Here is a 15,265-nt window from a genome sequence, read left to right as displayed (position 1 = left end):
CCATGGGAGACCTCTTGACTTCCTCCAAAGGCAGTGGTAGTTCGGTATTCCGACTGGCTGATCTGTCAGATTCGTTGTGCCCTGTGGCCCTGTGATGCTTTACAAATTCCAGAGATGCCTTTTACAGAAATCACTAGTGCAGTGCTGTCCATGCAGAAGCATACCGAAACAGCTGCCCTTGCACTGCTGTGCGCTGTGTTTAGTGTTGGCGCGGCCTCACGTTGGGTATTGTGTGCAGGTCTGGGCTCCACAATCCAAAGAGGATGTTGGAAGCACCCAGAGGAAAGCACCAAAGCTGGTAGAAGGGCTGGAGGGCACGTCCTGTGAGGTAGAGGCTGAGGATACTGGGTTTGTCTGGCCTGGAAAAGAGACGGCCAAGAGGCGACCTCGCTGCTCCCCACAGCTCCCTGAGGGGAGGCACAGAGGGAGGCGGCAGCCTCTGCTCCCTGCGACCCGATGTTGGGACACACGGGGTCCAGGGGAGGCCCAGGCTGGGCATTAGGAAAAAATTCTTTACCATAAGGGTGATGAAGCACTGGCACAGGCTTACTAACGAGGTGGGTGCTGCCCTGGGGCTGTCAGTGTTCAGGAGGCATTTGGGCACTGCCCTCAGTAATGTGCTTTTGCTTAGCCCTGGAGGGGTCAGCCAGCTGGGCCTGACGGTCTCCGTAGGTCCCTTCCAGCTGAACTTCTTCATTCTAGGGCATGGCTTTAAACACTTGGGTTTGGGGGATTTTCAGATTTAAACTATCTATCACGAAATATCTAAATCTAAACAAATGTACTCAAATGAGTTCATGGGGGTATACAAGGAACAGATGAGACTGATGCATATTCCAGACGATGAGTGTAGTCAGCGTTTAAGGGCAGAGAAATAAGCCACTTAAATCTACTCAAGTTCACTGTGTGCTGCTTGACTGCAGTACTGCTCTTCCAGCAAGACAGACCTTATTGAAATGGTACAGTGTGTTAAGATTTGAACTTCATGCTGGAAATAAAAATAAATTATCACACTGAGCTCCAAGCACAGTGTTTTTGGAGAAGGCAAGGAACAGGTATGTTTGTTAAATATGGTACATTTCTCAAAGCTGCTCCCTTAAAATAAATGAATAAAAATTCAGTGACCCTGAAGTGACTCTCACGAGCAAATTTCATATCATTGCTCATGTGTGATCCGTATGCATTTTAATGCTAAGTCTATGGATTATTTTTTTTTCAATTTTCTACTTAAGCCTTCTATTTCACCTTGTCTGTAACTTCTTTATGCCTCTGAGGACTGTGTTTGAAGATGCAGTGAGATTTGAAAGGCATCCTATTGACGAGGGGAATAATGAGGTCATTCTTAAATGTGTTCATGGTATTTTGTAATTAGCTGGGTAAACTTTCAGTATTAAAGGAAACAGGAAATGGTAATTATACAGAACTTTCACTCTTTGCTCACATCTGCTGCATTCCCATTGTTACTTAAAGCTTTAAAGTGTCCCTCTGGAGGGCTGTGTATTAAATAATTCATTTTATTTAACTCTTCTTTATGAAGCATATACCATTAATTGATAACAGAGCAATAATGATGTAGTTAATTGAAACTGAGATCCTGAGAGCTGAGGCTAGTTTCTTTTCAAAGTCTTATATTTGGTTTTGATTATTCTTTTCAAGTTCACTAATGGTATATGTTTATCGGCTGCTTGATCTTGGAAGGCAAAATTGAATTATTTTTTTAACGAAGATAATGAAAGCCTGTCCATATGTGTTCTCGTCATTCTGTGCAATTAAACAGTCAGAAATGTGACATTATTAATTGTTGCAAGCTTGGTACTGCTGAGCTGTTCTTTATGGGGTAGATTTAAAAAATGAGAATGTAGGAAAATAAAACAGTACCGTTCTTGTGTCTTTTATTAAACTTGAAATGTGTTTAAACATGCTTACATACTGCACATAGCTGAACTGTTGAGTGATCTTGACTTGAAGCTTACTCTGATGGGCTGGGGGATAGGTGGGTCTAAGCCTGTGCCTTCCTCTAAGGCTAATCATTTCTGTGTGACTGCTTGGAGGATCCAGGTTAGGCTGTATGTGCTGACGTGGTTGCTTGAAGATCCAATTTGTAGAAGAAGTGAGAGCTGTTCAGTCACCCAGCAAGTGTGTAAATGCATTTATTGTGACAGTATTGCAGGTTTTGAAGCAAGCATAGTTGGGAAGTCGGGTTCAAATCTGAAAATAGACCTGATTAAAAAAAAAAAAAAAAATGGGGGTGAGGAAATAATTTTTATGTTAGTAGATATGTTTTGTCTTAGTTGTAAGTGGAGATGTGCGATGGCTGGACAGTGTTCAGCGTGGAGGCTTTAGGACCTTTGTGGCATGGTTGGTGAGATGAGAGCCCTCTTGGTTCCCGGAGGGGGATCTGAATGCAAACAAGATGCAGAAGCAGGCCACGCTGTGCTAATCCTGGTTTAGGCTCAGTCACACCAGAACCCCTAAACGTGATTTGTCATTGCCCAAAGTCTGTCAGGAGAAGCAGCAGGATGCCTGAAACATACTTAACCCCAAAGGAAAGTAAGCCCAATTCTGCCCTTGGGTCATGCTTGAAGGCCCCATTAGGACAGTGCAGAGGGAAGGCAGCAGTGCAGCTGCCTGTCCTGCCCCAGTTTCGTTCCTTGAGCTCAGTGCCAGTTTGTCTTCTCCAGCACTCAGTATTCTGCATTTCAGTAACAGGCCCAGGAACAAAATGGGGGTGGCTCTGCTCTTTTTATCTAGATCTCCAAAATAGATCTTTAATTCATCCTGCCAGTTAGGGCACATCATTCTCTGTTAGTTTAGCACATCTCTACACAGGTACCACCATTGTAGTTTTTTGTCTAACATGTGTCTGGTATTTTCCCCTAACTGTGATTTGTGACTATAGAAGTACCATTTTCATAACATTACGTGTGTGCTGTAAGAACTGGGCTTCTCTTGAGGAAAATCTAAGACCTACAGCAAAGTATTGTGGTTCTAATATATACATTAGACATCTTTTTGTATCCAACTGTGACATAGTTGCTCTTTGTAGAGATGCATTTCTCATCATTACATAAAAAAAAGACAACTATCTTTTACCTGCATATATCAAAACAAAGTACATCTACCATGAGAATTAGTGTTTGCAATGAAGTTTTGGCTTTTTTTCCCCACTAGCCTTATTCTTAAAATACTCTTAAAATATGCAACTTAACTTTCTTCAATGATTTCTATGTTAACGCATAGGAATTGAATTTATTCAATTCAGCAGTTCATGTATTTGTGAAAGATCTTAGATGCACTCTTTCCACAAGCGAAGCCTTTTTCTATGTTGTGTTTTGTTTTACTTTTCCACTTGTGTAATGAGTTATTTTGTGTAACAGGTGGGAGATTCAAGAAAGAGATAGTAGTTGATGGACAAAGCTATCTGCTGCTGATTAGAGATGAAGGGGGCCCTCCAGAGGCACAGGTGAGCATTGCATTTCTAGCTTTATTGGGCTAAAATCAGTTTCCACTCATTTTTCGTAAATGTACCTCAACCTTTCTTTATGAGAACTTGCTATGCTTTGTTATTTTCTGTGTCTGCTTATCTTTCAGCTGGTAAAATGCTCTCAGGTAATAAATAAATAAATAAAATATTGCATATTTTGAGTATAATATGAAATTATATTTATAGATATAGGCTACCTTGCGTTGAATGCCTAATCATTATGATTCCAGTGACCACAAAATTGCATGTTATAGTCTTGTGATTTCTTCTGAGTTAGAATCTCTAAATTCTTAAAATACAGATCAGGTAGATGTGTGCACAGTGACAGTCATACTTGTGTATGAATCTGCATTCCTTATTGCTTCCATGTCTTCCTCCCTGTGCCATTGTAAGCCTCAACCTTCCAACTTGCAGCTCACTGTTGAGGTTCTTGGGTTTGCCATGTGGTTTCTGTGTACTGCCACCTCCTAATCCTATAGGAGTCTCATCAGAAGAAAATTGGGTTCGTGTGCCTAACACTGCTATGCTATTTAAGTGAAGTGAAGCATTTGCTTATTGCTTAAGCCTGTGAAGGTTGTGCCAGCCTGGCTGCAGGGCAGTGTTCTTGTCTTCAGGCATCCTCTTGGTTTTCCCTCTACCTCTTCTTAGGTGGGCACTAGCGAGGTTTCTCAGGCACTGGCCTGTTCGGTAGCGGATTAGCAGCAGGAGCTGTGCTGTTGCCAAACAGCTGAGTGGGAGCGATGCCAGCGGCGGCAGCTTGGGTTTCAGTGCTCCACTGTTGCTCCTTAGCTGCAGGAGGATGAGAGCATGGGGGAAGGTGGCTGGGCAAAGGAGAAGAGAAAGGAGGTAGGGGAAACGGAGACCAAAAGGGACATCCTGGAAGGAAGTCTGGTTCACACATCTGCAGCCATGTGAGGCATGAGCCTAAATGAAGTTCTCTGTTTTGGTCTGTGAATGACTTGGCTGAAGTACACAATGGTTCTCAGGCCTCACAGCTTAGAGAGCATTCACTCATATAAAAAATAAAATAAAATAAAATGGTAATACTGCAATTATAAAGGTACACACAGCCATCTAAATATTTGTGTACCTGAAGAATTGGTTTTGCAGAGCTCATTTGAACTAACTGCAAACTAATGATCAGGCACTGTTTTGCCTTTGATCCACACTAGGTAAATTGGGGGTGTTTAATTACTGCTGTGGCTGAGATGGTTCTTCAGAAAAAGAATGAAAGGCCTAAGGTGTTAGTGCTGTTTTGCTTTTCAGAAGACACATTTCACTTGTAAATTCTCTTTGTTGTGTTGTAGGCATAATTTCAAGTTGCATGTATAGTAAATATCTTTAATCTGCTTATTAATTCCCACAATAAAAAGTTTATTTCTGGGTTAATGAATATTTATAACAAAAATCTAAAGAAAAACGTTCGCCTCAATATTCATTTATAATACAGAAAGGGCTGGTTATGTCAGCCTCGTGGCTCTGCTTTTTGCAAAAGTATGCTATATTTTTGTGGATAATTGGGGTAGAACCTCGACCTCCATGAGAAAGAGCTGAACTACTGTCAGCAGAGCAGAAACAAAACTGCAGGAGCTGGTAGGGCTGAAGTAAGTGCTTACAAACCTAGGCTAGTTATGTAAAACTGCAAAATGTACCAAAATGTTTCTCAAACCAACCTGCTTGCAGCTCTGTATGTTCATGTCCCTAACCTACCTGGCATGTTGTAATAGTAATATAATAACAAGCATGAGTTCCGGATGGCTGAAACTTGTTTCCATTGGTCTAAATTTGGGTAGGAATGGAATCACTTAGGGAAAAATAAAGGCAGTGAGGTAAGCTTAACTTTTTTGATGTGCTATATACGTTTACTGTTATGTTAAATGTGCTTAAACTGTGTTGTTTCACTTGTGAGCTAAGTCTTCTTCACTTGCATGGTCACTAGAACAGCACCCTGCCTTGGCGTGTGCGCTCTCATGTCTTTTAGTGGATTACTGATGCCAAGAGAGCAGAGTTTGCTTTCACACTGGAAGCTGAATGAGACATTCAGTACTGTTTGTCCAACCAGTGTTCTAATTATAAACTCACAGACAATTTGAAATTAACGTTTTTGGACGTTGAGTGAGATGTGAGAATTATTTTCAATGCTTGGAAAACCACAGCCATATTTGTCCTGGCATTGACAGAAACACCAGCATGCAAGCACATAAAGCACAGGGTGGGGAAAATAATGCACTAAATAAGGCATCCGAATACTAAGGGTAGGTATTTTTCATTTCTAATTCACAAATACAGAGATCTGAGGCTGTGGCATCCTCTTTCTGTGAATCAAAATCAGTGTGCACTGATAGCAGTTGGGCTTACAATATCATATACCAGTGAAGGAGAGAGACAGTTTTGAGTGTGAGGGAAAAACCTTTGCTTATCCCAGATACTGCCTTGCACAGTGATAAATGTTGATTCATCATTTTATAAATAATACACCACTTTTTTTAAGACCTGGTTATTGTCACTAACAAAGCTTCCCTGATGTATGTTGCCTATTTCCCTGTATGTCAGATAAGAACGTTTTTCTTTTTTCCTCTGTATTGCTTTGCGCTCAGTCTGCCTTTTCCATTTTTTATTCCGCAGTTTGCCATGTGGGTGGATGCTGTTATATTTGTCTTCAGTTTGGAAGATGAAGTCAGCTTCCAGACCGTTTACCACTACTACAGCCGTATGGCTAACTATCGCAACACTAGTGAAATTCCAATGGTACTAGTGGGAACTCAGGGTAAGTGCAATCTTGACCACAACATTTCCTCAGAGTGTCCTTTTGTGGCCGTACAGACTGTTCCAAGCTGGCAATGCCATGTCCTGCCCTTCCCTATCAGCAAGGTGATTTCCTAGGTTTCCTCAGCTGGCTTGGCACAGGGTCTTGGCATTGCAAGGACTGGTTTAAAATGGGAGACAAATGTCCACGCAGAGCCCTAGGGATGCTGAAAGCGTGTAGGGCATTAGCAATGGTGATTTAGAATGGGTTTCTGTCATGATTTAAAATGGTTATACTGTGGTACTCAGCCAAAAATTATGAAATATGTGACAGTGCACAAAAGCCATTTAAAATATGCATAATTTGATCTGGCTTCTTCCATGACCATCTGAGAATTAGATTTCCAAGGCACTCTAGTGTCTTCCAGAAGCTAGTAAATAGCTGTTTTTCTCTCATTAGATTTAAAAGTAAATATATATTCAGTGTTTGCCTGTCATGCTCGCTTTCTTGGCCATCAGACAGATGCTAACACTGAATTTGGACAGGTGAATCAATTGTGTAAATTGTGAAGATGAACCAGTTTGCACAACATTAGCAGTCTGAAAGTGGTCAGTGCTGTAGCATTCCTAGGAGGCAGACAGATCAGAGATTGAAAACCTTCCACAAAATGGGAATGCAGCCTTTTGTCACCTGAGACAAAACACCCCAATTGCTTTTTTTCCAAAACACACTCTGAAGCAGCAGCTGGCTTAAACTATTAGAAGAAGAAATCTAGTTTGGGAAAGCTCCTGGTAATATTTCAGTTTCTTTTGTGTCTAGTTAGGGAAAGCTCCTGGTACCATTTGTTTCTTCTGTGTCTGAGCTGTCTGGTTCATACTCTCCGCCTTGCTTGACCGTGGCATCAGCTTCATGGTGCAGTAGCGTTCTGCACTGAGGATGGTTTGCTGTGTGTTTGGGCTGGAACAGAGGCAGAAGAGTTGAGGCTTCCCTGTGCCTAGTCATGTAGGTGTCCTGGAATAACTCCTAACAAATAGGACTTGCTGCAGAGATGCTTTACTTTAGAGACCTGCTGTTTTGGAAGTACAGTTTAAGACACGTTTGTGTTCCTTTACATTGAAGCGCTGGTTGCTGCATATTGCTAAGTTCCTGTGCAAAGTTAGAGGGGAAAAAACAAGTGTCAAGAGCTACTCTTGTGGATTTGGGTGGTGAAGCCCTGTCCTAGGCTGCCCAGAGAAGCTGTGGGTGCCCCATCCCTGGAGGTGCTCAAGGCCAGGTTAGATGAGGCCTTGGCCAACCTGATCTGGTGGGTGGTGTCCCTGCCATGGCAGGGAGTTAGAACAAGATGGGCTTTAAGGGCCCTTCCAACCCAAACCTTTCTATGATTTGACTGTGGGCATCTCAGTGTACACCACAGATTTTAGTGCTGCTGCTGCTTTTGATTGCTCTCTTTGGTTGTGGTTGTTGTCCTGTGGTCAGAGGGAGAGGGATTTGCCTCCAGCCCGCAGAGCTGCGACACCAGCCCTGTGCCACAGGAAGCAGGGGGAAGTGTGGGGAGCACAGGAGGAAGAACAGCGACGGGGCTTCAGGGCGGAAACAGATGATAGAAACATGAAAAGGGAAGTAGGTACAACAAAAGTCTTAGGATAGCAGAAATTAGAGCCAAAAGCAGAAACGAACTGCTCTGCAGGGCCACACAGTCCACTTGAAACTCCAGAAAAATGGGAGGGGGAAATGCTTCACTGAGATAGTTTTATGCATTTTTGTCGCTGGACTGTGCTCTCATCTCCTTCCAGTTAGTACCAGAAAGGAATTTGTTTTGTAAAGCTCATTTTCTGTTGCAACATCGATGCAAAGGGAATTGTTAATATGTGATTAAAGACAGAAATATTGCCAGTTTTTGGAGTAAGCGTCAGCAGAAAATAGAGCCTTTTGGCTACAGCAACTGTCAAACTGTGCTGTTTTATTACAAAATTTACCTGTTTGACACCCAGCTTGATAGATACAGCAGTATTCTTGAAACAATCTATGAAATGAAAGCTTTTCTCAGACATCAGCACCTGCTTGGTGCTTACAGAGGTGTGTGTGCTGCCATCTCCCCTGGGAAGTGAGGGGGAGTGGAGGTGCTCTGCCTTGCAGGCGCGTTCCTACCTGCAGCACTGCCTTTGCTTTGCAAGTTGAACTTCTTGGAGCCATGGCGGTGTTTATCACTTCAATTCTGGTTACATGTTGTCAGCGCCCTCTGCTGCTTAAAAAAAAGTCTGCGGTTAGCTTTCTAGATCAACAGCTCTGCTTTTATTAATAAATCAGATCCTGTGCATGGAGCAGTAACACCAGTGGTCTTATCACGCTCAGAGCTGAGCTTCAGCTATAGCATTGCAGCAGTCACTGACTTCACGATGAACTGAGGCTGTTTTGTCCTGAAAACGGTTGCCACTGTGGAAAACAGCAGATTTTAGAAAAACATCCTGAGCACCTCTAAATGCTGAAATCAGTGCCTGTTGTGGTGGCCAGGTGGTAGCTGCAGAGCTTTGTAGATTGGGCTGTACTTTTGTGGCTCCTTGCAGCTTTTTTTGCCAGTGCTAATTAACTACTATGATATTCCTGGGAGGGAAAAAAAGTTGCTTTTGAAGATTTGATCATAGTGCTATCACTCTGTAAATAGTCAAGTATAACCCTTATAGAGTTCTTTGCTACGATGGAGGGTAGTAGTGAAGAGATTTCTCCTTAGCGTGTTTTTTTTTTCCTGGTACATTTTTTTTCAGCTCCTATGGATAAACAAACTAGAAACTGCAGTTGAAAAGCACACCTAAAACATAGCTCTTGCAGAGAGGTTGAAAGTATTGTCATTTAGCTCTGAAAAATGAATTACTGTTTTATTACTAGCTTTGCAGTATGTGCACACTATTTCATCAATATGTTTAAATCAAGGTTTGAGACTCATTCAGAGCCATTTACAAAGAGTTTACTGGATCCAGTCTTGGCTGTGACTTGAAAGTCAGGTCAGCAGCAGAACATGAATATATGGACAACCCCAGTTTTATACTAACCTGGGCAGTGGCTGCTTAGGCGGAGGTGTGTGTGTGGTAGGCATGTGCAGGGGTGGCCTTAGGTAAGAGGAGCCCTGTGCTCCCACCTCAGCCTTGCTGGCTGCTGGCTCACAATGGCTAAGTGTAAAGTGCAGAGGGAAATAACCTTGCTCACTGGGAAGGAATCGACCCAAAAAAAAAAAAAAGCATAGTTACATTGAGTTATGCTGAGGAGCTCAGACAAGAATTGGATTTCAGGTTTTTAGCAAAGCTTTATTAGCAATTTCATACAGTGGTGTTATTTCTTATCTGCCATCTTGAATTTTATTTCCCCAGCTGTCTTAGTATTTCTTGTTGTGTTTTTGTTCTTTAGAAAATGGTATCTTGTGCAAAGCTCTTTCTGAGTGTCACAGTAATGCATGGTACTATTTATTCACTGCATTTCATTGTTTCGTTACTGAAAGTGTTCTGTTTTTACAAACATGAGATGTTTCATGCTTCATGCTACAGCTGAATGTTACCTGTGAGCCACTGCTGGTATTTATAGGAGGCTTAAAATCATATGACATGTTTATAATCATCAGCCACTTGTTTTTTCTATGTACACTTTACTTCAGAGGCCATGTTCTCTTTTGTAAGATTATGGATTTTATTTGAGCTGGTGATCCAAATATATTTTAGAGTAACTTAAAACCACTTTTTTTTCCCCTATCTTTTCAGAATGAATCAGTGTGCTGTTGATTTTAAATATTTTAAGATATAAGTTGATTTTTTTGAAGTATAAAATTTGGAGTTATATCCTCTTTTTTTTCTAAGAATTCTAAAAGTCACATGGTTTGTATTTAAATTCATTGTTCGGGCATTGGTAATTCTAAGATGTTGTTTTCAAATTATGTTTAAATCTGTATGTAAATATATTTTACCTCTGTTGCTGTAGATGCTATAAGTTCCAGTAACCCACGTGTCATAGATGATGCCAGAGCAAGGAAGCTATCAAACGATCTCAAGAGATGCACTTACTATGAAACCTGTGCTACGTACGGCCTCAACGTGGAGAGAGTCTTTCAAGATGGTAAAGATTACTTTTTCTTCATCCAGCATATCACATAGTACTGCACTTGTTTTGTAAATAGCCACTGATGTCTGACAGGTCTGGTGTGTTCCCATTTTGCAAGTATTTGTTAATGATTAGGTAAAGAAAACATTTGTTTCTAGGGATTTATTCATTTTTTATAATACCTTAAGATAATTAGAGGCCTTATTATGCTTAACATGGCACGTGCACAGTGTTGTGCTGTCTGCTACCTACCACCTTTAGTTTTTGGCATCTTAAGCTACTTTTAGTCTTTATTTTTCTATTTTCCTTTGTGCTTGCTTTATATTAATAAAGTTTACTTTGTTTTGATTTAGTGATTGTGGAGATGCTGAGAGAGTGTTTGTGCCAAGTAGTTTAAAATTGTCTTTCGCATTTGAGAAATCAGGAATAAACTGAGACAATTGGTAGGAATGGAATAGTCATGAGAAGTAACTTGTGGCATTCATGGAGTGTTTAAAGCTGGCAGTTTTGTAGGTGTTTAGAAGTAAAGTTGGCTGCTGATGGATGATTTAAAACGTGAATAACAGCAATGTTCTGGTTTGCCTTGTAGGAGGTATTAGTGATCATTGTGTACCATCTTAAAAAATGAATAACAGAAGCCTTGTTTTGACTATTTGTAACTATTTTGGAGAGTTAACCTCTTGGAAGAACTTTTGAGGCTGGAGAAGCCACGCTGAACTTAATCCTTGGTACATGAAATGGACTTTGTGCACCCTCTAGTGGAAATTCAGCCACGTGTCTTGGGATTTTGTTACCTTCTGTTCTAGTGATGGGTGTGTAGTATCTGAATATGACAGTTCTGCCTTTAGAAACCTTCATTACACTGAACTACTGCTCAAAAGTCTTCAGTTCTGTGGGATTTTGTTTTGTTGTTGTCAGCTTTTTGTTGCAAAGACCTGCACTGTTAGTGGTCGTGAGATGGTGTCACATCAGCGTGTATCATTGCAAAGATCTGTGTATCTGCAAAGGTGGCTTAAAAAAAAAAAGCCAAACATTCTAATTTTCAGATGGAAAACACTGACATATGCTGCACTGTGCTTGATTCCAAACGAGGGTATGCTCAGCCAGCCTGTTGGAAGTATCTCAGAAAACTGTTTAAAGCTTTATATTTGTAATTTTCTCAATGTTTTCTATTGAACTAGTTGCAGAAATTACTGTTTTCACTGCCTGCATTTTCTGTATTGAATGAGTTTCAAACAACCATTTAGGGTTTTTGTTAGTACATTTATTTTTGAGTGCAAGCTATAGTTAGATTTATAATTATATATTCTAAGTGTTGGTGTACAGTCTATTTTTTCAAGGAGCTTTTGAGAGAGAAATCTCTTCGCAAAAAGATAGTGTGATAAACTCATAAGCTTCCAGGAAGCTTATTTATCTCTACTGAATTTCAGGAGTAAGTAGAAAGAATTGATAAATGTGCTCAAGAAATTTCAAATTCTGTTTTACCTACATGGTGGTCAACCAACTACTTAATGTTTACCAACTAATGGAATTAGGAATGCTTCTGTACAAATGTGTTACCGTTGCCAGACACGACTGGGACCAAATCCAATTCCTGGTAATTTTTGCTGTTTTTTTCAGCAAGAAGCAAAGGAGCTTCTTAACCCCATTAAATGAGAGGGTGTGAATGAGCAGTACAAGTTGTTAATAGGGAGGAATTGATTAAATGACTCTTGGTCTATGCAACTCTGGGTTGTTCAGGTTGAATGTAGGCTTAATTTTTTTTTTAGTGGTTGATTCAGAGGGATTGTGTAGTCTACAAAACTGCAGACCTTTTGAAAGGCAAGGGATAGAAAGGCAGAAATTTGGGGACAGTTTTCAAGTTGTCTTTCCTTTAGTAAAAGGAAACCTGTCAGAACGTGAGAGATCCTTGTCCTGTACATCAGCAGGCTGACTTCCTGGGATACAGACTGTGTCATAGGGAGGGCTGTCACTGGGGCACCAACTACAGCTGGGGGTGACCCATGGCTCTGTCACCTTTGCTTGAATGATCGTTCATGCTGTGAGAGCCTGTGACTTAGTGAGAATAACTTCGCATTTTTATTCAGTATGAAATACTAGCTAACATCGTGAAATATACACTAGATTTACACACACACACTGATTTTATTTCAACTTCTTCGTATGTTGATAGGCAAATATAAAATGTACAGAACAGAACACACCTGAAGTAATTCTGTGAAACTGCCCACGATGACGTGTGAGTTGATCTTGCTAGCAGGCAGTTACGAAAAGTTTTCGGTTCCTCGTGGTTCTGACTGTGTGCAGCCAGCCTGGTGCCTTGCTGGGGTGTGCTTAGCATCTTGTGCTCTCTGAAGCTGGTGTTCAACTGGAGCAGCTCTTCCTCCCCTTATCATAAATTTGTCAGGCTGCCTCGTTAGCAGGGTAGCCAGACACCTGCCTGGTTGCTTGACTTTGACCCCATACCCATAGTTAACTTTTCTTTTTAAAGCCACAGCACTTCTTGATGTAGATACTAGCAATGAAGAAGGAGAAGAGATGAGGGAAGGATGGATAGCTCTTCACCCAGTAAGACAACACTGTTGAGCATTTCTTATTATTTGAGGGAACCCTGAGTCAGTGCTAGCAGCCTTGATAAAATTACTGCATTTTTTCAGCGAACATGAAAGGGGTACAGACCAACTGTTACATTAAATAATGTAGGACAGGTTCTTGCTGTTTTTTTTGCTAAGGAGAAAGTGGTGTTGACCACTTTTTTTTCCCACAAATATGACAGTATGCAAGACACGAAGCTACTATTCCTGTGTATTTCTGTGTATTGGAATTGTTTCTAGACTTTGCTTCGAACCAGGTGGATATCCATTCTTGGAATTCAGGTTTAGGATTTAGCCGCTTGCCATGGTGTTCTAGGGTAGCTTTTGCTTGGTATTGAAATGCTCCAGGGTGTCTGCTCTGGTAGTTCTGTAAGGGTGCCTCACTGTGTTGTCCAAGAGTAACATTGATTGCCAGGGACTTTTTTGTTAAACATGGATGTTATAGAGGATGTTAAACGTGGATGTTATAGAGGATGTAGCAGGAGAGGTCAGTTTTGTTTAATTCCCGTTAACTTCAGTGCTCTTGTTTTGTATGCTATGACTCCTGTTCTCATCAAGTCCAATGCTGCATGTAATGATTTGCATCAGCTGTGATTTACATGTGTAGTTGGTGTTCCAAACCCAAAGCTGCTTTTCAGGAAGTCTGAATTGCCAGCAGGGTGGTGTTAAATCTCTAACTGTAAACTTCCGTGTCCAAAACCCTGCTACGAGTCCTAGTCCCGATAGGCTTTCCTTAAACATAGCAATTAGTAGTTTTGTTCCAAAAGGTGCAGTTTTACAAGCTTTTCTAAAAATTTAGTGTTTTTTTTTTTTTTTTTTTCCTTTAATATGATGTAGACCTACCTTTCTGCTGAAGAAACTAGAAGTTTCAGTGACGGGTGTTTTACTCACACCTTCATTGTACTCAGATTAGAAATCAAATTTCTAATTTTGATCTGTGCAAGCACTGAACTGTTAGTTATAACTCAGGTCCTGTTTTTTCCCCTTGTTGAGTGTTAGAATACTTCAACTTGAATGATTATTATGCAATTACTTCATTCTTTATATAAATCCCAATATATTGTTTACAATTCTTCCTTTCCTTACACTTGATAAGCTCACTGATTGCAGCGAAGTAGGTTCATGCTTTTGTAATGTGAGCAGTTCTATTTTTGTGTGCAGAAACACTTCATGGAAGCTGAGGCATAATTAATGTACTTTTATATATTTTTATTTGGTTGTTCTTTAAAGTTGGATGAAGTTGAAAACTAGATTTGTAATCAAAAATTATCAGTGGGGTTGTTCATTGTATACGCATCTCAAAAGACTAAGATTTGCTCGTTGTCCTATGTCCTAACAATCTACAAATTAAACTGCTTTGATACTGTGATACAGCTTGTAAATTCTGAAGTGTGGTAAGTATTCAGATACACAATTTGACAATCTGCTGTAAGAGTTTGTATGCTAAAGTGAAGCAAGGTTTTGTTGAACACTTCAGAGGGGTGTTTGTAACCCTCGGCGTTGTCCCACTTGGGTCTAATCTCTGATGCTGTTTGAAGTTGGATCTGCACAAGCAGGCCCTGCATTTCAGTCTTAAATGAAAAAAAAAAATCCAGGTTAATAAAACATCAGTTACTCTTGATATTTGGAACTGGGGATTGCTGGACAGGTGAGTTTGGGTTTTAAAGAGAAAATTAGTCCATTTAGTATTTGATCTAGCTTTAGATTTCATTGTTAAGAATTAGAGGGGTTTTCCTGCTTATCAAAATGAATTTTATCAATGACACTGGAAATGATTATTTTAATATTTCTTGTCAGCGCAATATAGTAATGACTCTGTACTGCCTCAGGATGCCTTTTTAATGATTTTAGCCTTCTTGAATTAGCTTGATGTACCATTAATGCATAAGGATTGCTTTTATTTTTGTTCATGATGTATTCATAATTGCACGTTTCTCCCTAGTTTGAGTTCAAATTTTTGACCCATTTAACTGTGTGCTATGCAACTCTTAAATCACAAAGGAAAAAGAAATGTTCAAATATTTATAAGAGAAACTTTCACCATCAGTGCAACTTTTATTGCTGGGTATGAGAAAAAGGGTTTGAATCTGATTTCAACTCAGTGCTGAGTCTGGTTCTTAATTGGAGGGGATGGTTCTGAAGCCAGTCTTAAGGGCTTGAGGTCTGACCCACTTGCATAGGTTGTAGCAATGTATTTTGTGGGGAAAAAAACAGAATTTTGTGTCTGTGTTACTTATGAGTCTTGCTGGGACGGGATTTTGTGATGTTGGTGTTCAGAGCCTCATTGTTAAGGTGTTGGCAGATGGATTAGATCCTGTGAAGGGAGACTTGATGGAAGCTTTTTGATGCTATGTACCC

At 40.5% G+C, this 15,265-nt stretch overlaps 1 protein-coding gene across 7 annotated transcripts in view; it reads left to right on the top strand.

The window, feature by feature from the left end:
- AGAP1 (ArfGAP with GTPase domain, ankyrin repeat and PH domain 1) overlaps window positions 1-15,265 on the top strand; it is a 345,403-nt gene that overhangs the window by 118,334 nt on the left and 211,804 nt on the right. For all 7 annotated transcript variants that reach the window (XM_032190230.1, XM_032190227.1, XM_032190225.1 and 4 more), the window contains 3 exons: window positions 3,378-3,463; window positions 6,110-6,251; window positions 10,194-10,328. In XM_032190230.1, the coding sequence (XP_032046121.1) occupies window positions 3,378-3,463; window positions 6,110-6,251; window positions 10,194-10,328 (363 nt within the window). The remainder of the gene's footprint in view (window positions 1-3,377; window positions 3,464-6,109; window positions 6,252-10,193; window positions 10,329-15,265) is intronic.

This window comes from Aythya fuligula, chromosome 6 (genome assembly GCF_009819795.1).
Source record: "Aythya fuligula isolate bAytFul2 chromosome 6, bAytFul2.pri, whole genome shotgun sequence".
Lineage (NCBI taxonomy): Eukaryota > Metazoa > Chordata > Aves > Anseriformes > Anatidae > Aythya > Aythya fuligula.
The sequence above is the reverse complement of the archived record's forward strand: the minus strand, read 5'-3'. Positions and strand labels throughout refer to the sequence as shown.